Source organism: Microtus ochrogaster, linkage group LG4, assembly GCF_000317375.1.
Source record: "Microtus ochrogaster isolate Prairie Vole_2 linkage group LG4, MicOch1.0, whole genome shotgun sequence".
In the NCBI taxonomy this organism is placed as follows: domain Eukaryota; kingdom Metazoa; phylum Chordata; class Mammalia; order Rodentia; family Cricetidae; genus Microtus; species Microtus ochrogaster.
Genome location: NC_022030.1, coordinates 62,171,973 through 62,183,101, shown reverse-complemented (window position 1 = coordinate 62,183,101; position 11,129 = coordinate 62,171,973). Strand labels below are relative to the sequence as shown.

The following is an 11,129-nucleotide window of genomic DNA, read 5'->3' as shown; positions in this document are numbered from 1 at the left end:
TCAGTGTTATAGGATGCCCAGTCCACGCAGACCACTCCCTGACACCCGCATCAGTGTTATAGGATGCCCAGTCCACGTAGCACACTCTGACACCCACGTCAGTGTTATAGGATGCCCAGTCCACGCAGCGCACTCTGACACCTGCATCAGTGTTATAGGATGCCCAGTCCACGCAGCGCACTCTGACACCCACGTCAGTCATTATAGGATGTCTAGTCCACACAGCACGCTTCCAAGGACCTTCAGTTCATGCTTTTAGCATATTTTTCTTTCATGTCAGATCAGTGAAATTGTGTGAGCTGCTTGGGACTCTGCCTGTTCTTTTTCTGCACTCATTTTTTTTCCCCTGTGTTTCCTTCCTTCTCCTTCCTCCTTCCCTCCTGCTCCCTCACCCCTCAGGGTATCACTGTCTGAATCTCCCCCTGGCCTTGAACTCCTGATCTCCTGCCTCAGCCTCCTCAGTGCCGGAATTGTGGCATATCCTCAGCTTTCGGCTTGTTTTGACAGTTATTTTACTCCGTGAGGTGAGGTAATGCTGAAAGCTCACCAGGCAGTGAGTAAGCTGCGATCAGCCTTCTGTCCTTAGGGTACTCAGTGAAGAAGAGCAGAGCTGAGGAGCTGAGGGGCTGAGGGGGAAATCTGTCTGTGAGCAAGGCCAGTCTAATGGGAGAGGAAGCATTTCTCCTATGTTGTGCGTTGGACCTTCGAGGTTCCTTAAGGGACTTGACACCTGCTTCCATGCCTGTCAGTCTTCCTGGTCGCTCTAGGACGGCTTTTCCCAGCATATACTAGTTTACCTACACTAAGCATCCTTGAGGAAGCTATTGCTATGTTCTAGACACTTACTGAAGATCCAGCTCGACTTATCTGGACACAGGCTTCAGATACGGAGATATGGAGCTGGTCTGAGTCATGTGACTCCTGACCTTGGGAGAAGTGGTCCACAGCAGCTTCTCACATCTGTTTCCTCTCTGATCCTGGCTGAATTGAGCACACAGGGACTGCGATAGCCCTTGTTGGTGCAACTGCAGCCCTGCACAGCAGCTCTGCAGAACACGCAAACCTGTCTCCATTGTGTGCTCACCCTTGCTTGCTCCGCGGGTCTGCCATGTCTCTAACATCTCATTATTTGCCTAAATGTTTCCTGCTTTTCATAGTTTTCTTTGCAGTATTTATAATCTCTGTTTCCCTCGTGCACACCGTCCCTGCTCTACAGCACAGTTTATCTCTGCTATTCTACAACACTGTTTGTATTAGCTGGCACCAAGCAGGGAGGAGCCAGGAGGAAGTGAATTCCAACACAGGTGCCAAGAAGTAGAGATTGGTGAGTGCCGATTACCGATAGTCAAGGAAACTAATTCCTGAAGAATTACACAGATGGTCTGGTCTCTTCCGTGGGATGCTTGGGCTGGCTGGAAGGTCAATAAAGCTTACTTATTAGCATGCTGGTGACCAGCCAGTCTGCTGGCAGATCTGAGTTTGGCAGTCTCCACTGTCCCTAGGTGTACCAATGATAGGTGCACCATCACAGTGGGATAGTATATGGAATAGTTGGTAAGTGCTGGATGCTGTACAGCCTGGTGAAGCAACCAACTCCTTGTATGCCCAGCATGGAATGGACATCAAACCTGCTTAGCTCTGTTGAAGCACCAGTCAAGACTATACAGGAGTGTTTGGGGGCCAGCAACATAACTAAATGCATTCTAGAACCAACAGTGTTACTAAGAGAATTCTGGAGCCAACAGCATGATGAAGAGCATTCTTGAACCAAGAGTATGCTGAGAACAGTAGCATCCCCAAGAGCATTGTGGGACCATCAACATGACTAAGAGCCTTCCGAGGCCTTTGGGAATTGGCATTGGGGCTGTATGCTCTGAGTCATGTAGTCATGCAGGCATCACCTGTCTTCCCAGCCTGGTCCTGAGAGTGGGCTCACACCAGTGGGATGGGGAGTGTCAGAAAGGCTGTTCTCACACCTACAGTTTAGAGCAGTGAGGCAGGAAGCAGAGCACCAGTCAGGGCCCTGCTGGACAGCAAGCTAGAGATGCAGCTTTCAAACTGAAGCCAGGGTTCACTGAGATGAGGAAGCTGAAGGAAGCAAGAGATATGCGGACTGAAAGTCTGGAGTTAGGGAAGAATCCTGACAAAACAGTTAGGACTCATAGCAGTGTAGGGTGTGGATGAGGTCGAGGGTGGTGGGCGTGAGAAAACAAGAAGGTGTAGCTGTGAGTAGAGATGCTGAGGAAGGCGGGTGGGGGAGAACTGGGTGACCTACAGCATCTTCGTGCAGATCTCACTGTCTGCACAGGGGAGTAGACCGGGCCCTGGGACACCCAGGAAGTCACCCACTTTGACATGCATACTTTTCCTGGCAAGCTTTGGGAAAAGTGTGTGTTTCAGAGCCCTGCCCACCAAAACCTCACGTCCATCCTGCCTGCAGACAGAACCAGCCCAGGGCTGGTTTCCTGCAGCATGATTTTCTGTTTTTCTACTATAATCGATTGTTTTACATGAAAGTTCCATATGTAAAAAGGGGGTAACAGACTGTATTTGTTCAGTTGAGGTTCTCTTGTGAGTACTCAGTATTCTTCCATGTTTTCTGTGAACAGAAAATTAGTGTTCCTGAATGCAGAAATTCCCCCTCGTTCTAAAATTCTGAAATTAATACCAGCAGCCTTGACTTTGCTCCGTCCTGAAGGTAACTGTTTATTACAGTCGGCATTTAAATCCCCGATTAATAGGAGCAATTAAACAATAGCTTCATTTCCAGCAAATTAACAACCCTAATAGGTAATTGCGACATAAATGAAGATAAATTTGTTTTAATACAATGAGATAAAAAGAATACAGATAAGAACAGAATCTCAGATTAAGAATTCAGGCTTTATTACTTCAGGAAAAACTCAAAGGCCTCAGCAGAAGAAATTACAGTGTGGCTTTTTAAACATGGCCTGTCTTAGATTAGAGGGCTTTTTTTTTTATTATTCTAAAGAGTGTGATTGAAATATTGTAGGGGCTTGGGATTAACTTAGCAATAGGGCACTTACATAGTGTATTTAGCACTGAAAATCGAGAAAAATAAAACCTACTTGCTTGATTGATTGATAGACACATACTTACACACACACACTGATGTATTGAATTGATAGGCATACATACGTTGGTAGGAGGAGACTTAGACATTTACATATATATATATATATATACACACACACACACAGAAATACATAGTATTAATCTGTGTCTGGATTATGATGAAGATAAGTCTGCACAGTCTCCATCCACCATGGCCACCGATCCTCTCTTGATCCGCTGGTGGTGTGGGGACTGTAGCTGTGGGTATCTGATCAGAGTTGCTCACTGGGCTTTCACTGAAGAGGCTGTGAAGAGCAAAGTCCCAGAGGTCGGCAAGGCCTGTTCAGTTGCAAGAAAAGTCACCTTAGTGTTTGTTCTAACTGAAAATTTGTCCTAATGGCTAAGTGGTAGATTTCTAGGAAACATGATTGCAATTGGGCCCAAATCGTGTTTGTGAATGAAGAGAATTGGTGACCACACAGGGTGGTTGGAAGGGATTAGACTTGAGAAGAGTTGAGACCTGGTTTTAATGGTGATGAGTAGGGAGGCAAAGCCTTTTCTGGGTATAGGATAATGAGATTTCTCTTGCAGAGACGCGTGCCCACAGATAGGCCCCTTGCATGTTAAAGAAACTGTTGGGGGTTCAGACAGTAATGGTGAGCTGTGAACCACCCTCCCCATAAGAGTTTTTGACAACTTTGATATGCAGTCAGTCTGGGAGCTTCACTCAGCTGGAAGGGTAAACTGACAACAGATATGGAAGTGTCTAATTAAAATGCCAGCCAGGCAGTCCCTGGAGCCCAGCACCCACCTCGTCCCTTCTCAAGGTGGGAATGACCGGCATCATGCAAGCCATTCTAAGTTTTCTTTCTGAAGTGTGGATGTCATCGTTGTGTCCTAGGTCAGCTGCCGACAACTCTCTTCGCATACCTTAGAAATGGATTTCTAGTTGCCCTTCAGAGCTTTCCTTCCCTTCATTCTTTTCTATCGTTTCTGCCGCACCCCCTCTGACAGTCATCTGGTCCTGCATCTCCCTGGGTGCAGGGTGACTGTTGCTCTCCAGACACGTGCAGGCTTTCGCTGCATCTCAGCAGGTGTTCAGGTGGCTTAGGAATAGGGAGAGCAGGGGAACTGCTCTCCCCGGGCTTAGGAATTGTCCTCAGCTTCCGGAACATGAGCTGTCTCTGCTTTTCCCTCCTCTTACTCTTGCTCCCGTTCCTGCTTCTGCTGCAGGATCCTTGCTGGTTTGGTTTTGAAGCAGTGTCTCAGAAAGCACAGGCTGGCCTTCAGCTCATCATGTAGCCAGGGATGATCTTGAACTCCTGACTCCCTTGCCTCTACTTCCCAAGTGCCGGGATTATAGGTGTGTGCCATCACGCCAGTTTATGCCATGGTAAGGGAAGCACCTAGGGCTTCCTGCACTGTACCGAGCAAGCTGCGTCCCAACCTTGATCTAGGTTGGGTTTTTTTTTTTTTTTTGTGTCCATAGCTTCTTCCTTACTCAAAACTCATGTAATATAGAGAAATATTCCACTTAGGGTTTTTTTTTCACTTCTAAGTCACACATTCAGAGATATATAGGTAACTTGGTAATTAATTTCTCCTTAATTAATAAGCTACTTTAATGATCATTCTGTAATTTAAAGTGGAGACATTAATGAATGATTCACAGTCTGCAGTGGGTTTTTGTTATTTATGGGGGTTCCGCATGTGAGCCCCTCATGGTTCTCCATCAGGACCTTGTGGTGGAAGGTGTAGTAGGTATTGTTTGGGGGGTTAAAGCACAAGAGAATCACAAATCATACAGCGATTGCTACTGCCAGAAAACAAGCTTTTAAAATATTTTGGGAGCAGAGTGTTTTGGCACACTTGCAACCTGAAGTGCTTGGGAGCCGTAGACAGGAGGACTGCTGATAAGATGCCAGCCTGGGCCACACAGCAAGACCGTCTGCAGCCCTCCCTGTGCACTGCAGTTCTTGTCCCGCCACATGGCTGCTGGCCTTTGTCAGTGCATCTGTTACAGGTATTTAAAATAATGCCCCATTAATGGCCCCTCCGACTCCAGGTTAGCAGTGTGCTATGGTTTTATTCCAGTAGCAGAGTCATTTTTATACCCTGTCTTCACTTGCATCTAACCATGGGTCTTGGGCACTAGATCTGTGTACTTTAGATGACAGGGCTGGGTGCCATCCTGAGCTCACAGACACATTCCGTGTTCTTCCTACACCTCAGACATGCCCCAGCACAATACAGTCACATGCTGGGCTCCCTGGGCTCACGTAGGTTTAGAAGGCAGGAGGGCCTCAGGACAGGCTCCCTATTGGGAACCATCACATTGAGGTGCTTACTAACTGAATGTGTAGATGGCTTTCCAAGAGCAAGTCTGGAGCGTGGAGAAGGCCGAGGACCAGAGCCCTGGAAGCACCTTTGAGAAGGCAACAGAGGAGCTTGAGGAATTCCAGGCAGAGGATGAGGCCAAGAACCTAGTGTGTTCTGGAAACCTAGAGCTGAATGCAATGGATGGGATGGGCAGCAGAAACTGCCCAGGGCTCATATAGGAACATGTGATCTGACCTCCAGGCAGCTGCCAGGTATCCTGGGCACCACACAAGGGCAAAGAGACAGACCAGCTCCTAAGTTGTGGGGGTCAGAAATTGGCGAGGGTGGCCTCAGCCAAAGACAGATTTGCAGGAAGGCTGCTGGAGAGGGGGCCCATACCTCTGCTTAGTTGACACCATTTTTAATGACAAGCTTCCTTCCTTTTGTCATACAACTGGTCATAGAAGAGTTTATTCAGGCTTACAGTTCTAGAGGGATAAGTGTCCACCATGAGAAGGAAGTAGCTTCCACTAGGTCCTCTTTTATCTGCTGGGTGAAGTGAGGTCATAGATCTCCTACCATGTTCAGCCTTCAGGAAACAGAGACAAGGCAAAATACTTCTATGTGCTTGGTCACAGGGCTGTGAACAGGCGGCTGTCTCTACTGATAGGACCAAGGTGATTCTTGCTTTTGTGTGGATAACACAGTAATGTCATGGAAGAAGAAAAGGGGTTGAACAGAGCAATCTCTGTTTGGGGGTTCTTTCTTGTTCAGTAGAAAATGTTCAGTTTATGGAGAAAACAAGTGAATGCATATCGGTTTTTGTTGTTAAGGTATGTAATTTTCCAGTGGAACTATGTACACGGATATATGTTTCAGCTTAAGGATGTCATACATTAGCCCAGATTAGGACGAAGGCTTGCCAACCTGGAGATCATTGCTGTGCTCCCAGGCACTAACCCACCTCCTCCATAAGGTGGCACCATTCTGACATTGGTCCTCTGCCTGAGCTAGACTGCTTGCTGTGCAAGCCTTGTGTAATTAAATCCATTGGTAGGTGTGAAGAACTAGCCAAAGGGAGGGCTTTGTTTTGGTTTTGCCTTCTATTCAAGTCCAAACAGAAAGCTGAACTGTAGAGGAAGCAATTTTAAAGCAACACCAAGCAACAGCATGGAAAAGAAGAGAGGTTTTGGTGGCCCCTGTGGTAAAAGGGCAGTGGTCCTGTCTTCTTAAGTGATGCTTTTAGATGGAACACAACACTTAGTGTCCAGAATCCCACCAAGTGTGAGAGAATATTAAATCTCATTAATAAAAAAGTAAAGCCAGGTCTTTGGAGCTTGGGTGTTTGTATGTCTGGAATATTGCACAGTAAGGAAGACCTTTAGGTACGTGTATTTATGTAAAGTATGTAACAGTGTGTTTGTTGAATGACCAAGGCTCTGACTAACACAGATGATGAGATCAGCTCACCAGTGGAGCCTGGGGTTATGTCTTTGAACCTACCAGCACATACGCATTTCAACTACCAGCAACGATTACAGTTTGAAAGGGGCAGGGCCTGCCTTCCGTCCCTGTGGTCTATGTCCTAGATTGAGATTAGAGCAGGGCAAGCACTTAGCTGTTGGGGTCAAGGCCCCTGTGGATCTGTCCCATGATTGCGGGACATGATCCTATAATAAATAGCATGGTCGCTTCCTAATTGGAGTTTGCACTATACTTTTTACCCTTTTCACTTTTAGGAAAGCCTTTAACCAAGGAACCCAGGTGTGCTGTTTTCTCCCTGGTACACGAAGCAGGCAGCCTCAGCAGCCATTAGCAAATCTGTGGCTGTTAGCAAGAGTTCTACAACACAGGACAGACCTTCTGCACTTTCTCCCTTTCCTCGGTGACTTCATCCTTACCTAGAATCCTGCTGTCCTTCATTAAGTAAATTTGCCCCTATTCTTACATTTTATCCTATTTTTCCAAAGTACTCCTGGCACTGTAGAACAAAACATTTTAAAGTCATTTTCTTTCCCTTTTTGATGTATGTGAGTTAGAAAGTGTTAAGAATAACGAGAAGCAGGCCAAATGTGGGGAAAAAAAGGTAATAAAAATAAGTGCTGTCGGTTGTTAGATATTGCTGGTCTGTATTTTGGTCATTAAGGTTGGAAGAGAACAGTTGCTGTGGAGACATGGGGGCTTGGAGTGCAGCCACACTCTGTGCTGCCCATGGTGGCTTTGCTGTGAGCTGTGCTCTTTATCCCAGTGCCTTCCAAGGGCAGCAAGGAACTGCATTTGAAGTTTCTCACAACGTGAGTTTCCATAACATACTTGACTCAGGTTCCTAAACCTTCCCTTCCAGTGGAAGACCTTCATAGCAGGTGTCCAAAAGCACTTAAGAGTATGTAGTTGAGCATGTTTTGTGTGTCTTCTTTACGTTCCATGGTTAAGTCATTGTGGGTCTGGACCAATGGGAACTCAGACTGGCATTAAGACAAAAAAAAAATGATCATCTGAGCCTCTTTTTGCAAATGATTATTCACAGGGTTTATTAGTTAACTTTTCCATTGCTCAGACAGAAATCCTGTCCAAAAAAAAAAAAAAGAAAAGAAAAGAAACTTAGAGGGGGGAAGGTTTGCTTTGATTGACAGTTCCAGAGGGGATGTGACCCGTCATAGCAGGGAAGGCATAGCAACAGGAGCATGAAGATGGAGTGGCAGTCAGGAAGCTGGCTGACCACATTTCATTACCATACAGGAAGCAGGCACAAGGAGAACAGGAAGTAGGACCAGACTGTAAAAACTTGAAGGCCACCCAGTGATGTATTTCCTCTAACAGGACTCCTTAACATTGCTACAGCCTCCCCAGCAGCAGCTCCAGCTGGGGACCAAGTTGTAAGCACGTGGGTCTGAGGGAACTCTCACATTCAAACCACAACACCCAGACAGTTAGGATTTGGGGTTAATCTGGGTCTTAAAATTTCAGAACCTCCCTGTGACACTTGCTTTGCAGTTCTTAGACACTGACCTTTGATTTTATTTTTGAGTTCATACAATGATTTTTTTAAAGATAGTCTAATACACATTTTCAACAGTCCCTGATCAATACACCAATGGCTTTGAAATGACGGAGTACCACGATATTCCTCTGTAATTTAAACATGATTAGCTGATGAAGGTTATGATCAATACATGGAGGGAAGATAAATTAATTGATACCATCCTTTCAGGGTGATGAGAAGCCTTTCGGAGGTGGGCCGTGACTGATGAAGCAGCTGCTTCATCTCTAGGAACCATTTTTTATAGATTGCATTTCCACTTAGTCGCATTTAACACTATCATTTATTTGCACAAAAGCCGTGAGCTGTGGGCACATCAGTTCCTGCTTAAAGTTATGTTCATTTGGAAGTGAAATTACCTGTGAGCACCTTGTGGCCTCTGTCTCCTGTAACCAGTGGTCCTGGAGAGGCAGAATGCTTCAAAAGCAGCAGTGTGTGCAGAGGCCAGACTTAACTCCAGTTCCTCGCCCCAGACGTGGCGCAAGCTGCAGCCACTCTCCTGCAGTGACACCTATTGGTATAAGACTGGTTTTCCAATTCTTCGCTTTCTTTGCAGTTAAATTCCATGTGCTTTATCAGCAAGACTATTTGCTGAGAGAAGTTATGGCCGGTTGAATTTATATTTGCATCGAATAAGATAAACTTCCAGTGTATGCGGCCATATATTAATATTTTTAAAAGGTCTTTGTTATACTCTTGCTTGAGTATAATTCTACACAGCCTGTAAAGTTACAAGTCATTCCTTAGATAATGCGCACACACCCCTGCCCAAAACCCAAAAAGAAAGAAAAACTTTCAGAGGGATTTTGTTCAACTTTCCTTATTTGGGATTCTTTTAAATAACTGGAAAACACTGTTTTATTGAGGTAGCCTATGTGAGGCGGGCAGGCGTGTGTTCTTGTTCACATTTGAGGCCCCTGCGGTAGTCCAAGTAGGCTGAAGCCCTCAAGAGTCAGTTCTGGCTTGTTTTGCTTCCTGACTCACTGGTGTGACTTCCATCCCTGTGTCACTAATGGTCCTGGGTGGCTCCTGGCACCAAAGTCACATCTGTACATTTCAGAGAGATTAAGCAAAAAAGACAAGAAGGGGACAGAGAGCAGCTCTCACCTGAAGACAGGTCTTGAAAGCCACATGAGTTTTTAGTCCTCATCAAATGGGCCAGGGCTTGTGTGCTGTAATCCTGTTGACCAGGGCTTGTGTGTGCTCTAATCCCATTGGCCAGGGCTTGTGTGTACTGTAATCCTATTGGCCAGGGCTTGTGTGTGCTGTAATCCCATTGGCCAGGGCTTGTGTATGCTTTAATTCCACTGGCCATATTCTGCTGGGATATGGGATCCAGAAGCCCTGGGAAATGCCCTATTTATCCTGGTGGTCGGGTATCTGGATGAAGCTTGCTGTGAATGCAGGAATGGAAGGATTCAGAGATCCCCAGAGGTCCCTGTTGTTCACCTCATATCTGAACACTGGCCTCACATTGTTGTGTCTTGTCTCTGTGTCCACTAGTTGCCCAGAAGATTGTTGCCACGCGGAAGAAGCAGCAGCTGTCCATAGGCCCCTGCAAGTCCTTACCCAACTCTCCAAGCCACTCCTCTGTGTGTTCTGCCCAGGTGTCAGCCGTGCACATCAGCCAGGTAGGAAAGGTGGTGCGGGAGGTGAGGCAGCCAGCAAGTGCCAAGGAGGACTTGGGGCAGGAAGTGCTCACAGCCAGTGCCAAAACTGTTGCCACCCTCCCCCCCCCCAACTTTGTAAATAACAGCATGTTTTATTATTGACTTCCCATTCCTTCAGAAGCTGCACTGGTCAAGTGGGCTTTATGGGAGTCAGACTTTAATGTTCTCTTTGCACACTGCCTGTGTTATGAGGCGTGCTGGAATGGGGTGGTGCCAGGTGTGTGTAACAAGTTCTTTTTCCATCCCACCAGTCAGCTCCCAAATAATGAAACAGAGATTTCTTGCTAATTATGAAAGCTCAGACTGTGGCTTAGGCTTGTTCCTAACTAGCTCTTACAAATTAAATTAGCCCATTTATATTAATCTACGTTACCACGTGGCATCTTGTACCTCCTGTTTCCTCTCCGTGTCTCCTGGCATCTCCCTTTCTTCTCCCTGGCGTCCTTTCTGTCCCCAGGAGACCTGCCTAACCTCTTCCCACCTAGTTACTGGCCGTTGAGCTCATTATTAAACCAGTCACAGCTATAGATCCTCACCCAGTAAACAATAGTGCACAACAGGTGTGTGCTGCCATCTTCACTGTGGATTGAGATGACTTGTTTTGCTCTTGGTTTGTTTAAGGGTGAGCAGTTGTGAATAAGTTTTACTGGCTAAGGAATGCACTTAGGCTTAGATCTGGAAGGTGGTTATAACAGCCGGCTCCAGTGGGCCCTGTAGAAGGCCTCCCCTTACAATGTTTTGCTAATTTGCTAACTTGCAAGCAAGGTACTTGTCACAGGGATTCACCCAGGACCTCATTAAGGAACAGGTGACTTGCTGGTCCTGGTTTCGTGACCAGTCCCCCTTGAGTGAGAGTCCTATTGCTGTTTATTCCAAATGACACAGCAGATTTTGTTGCAAGTGCTCAGTTTGCCCGAGAAGCCATTGCCTTCATGCATTTACCACTGGGACCTAGGATGGTCTAGCCTAGGATGGTCTAGCTTAGGATGGTCTAGGCTAGGATGGTCTAGCTTAGGATGGTCTAG

The 11,129-nt window shown here is 46.3% G+C and overlaps 1 protein-coding gene across 9 annotated transcripts in view; it reads left to right on the top strand.

Moving 5' to 3' along the window:
- The window catches only part of Agap1 (ArfGAP with GTPase domain, ankyrin repeat and PH domain 1), a 456,884-nt gene that overhangs the window by 206,906 nt on the left and 238,849 nt on the right, over window positions 1-11,129 (top strand). For all 9 annotated transcript variants that reach the window (XM_005361713.3, XM_005361712.3, XM_013351735.2 and 6 more), the window contains one exon: window positions 9,938-10,065. In XM_005361713.3, the coding sequence (XP_005361770.1) occupies window positions 9,938-10,065 (128 nt within the window). The remainder of the gene's footprint in view (window positions 1-9,937; window positions 10,066-11,129) is intronic.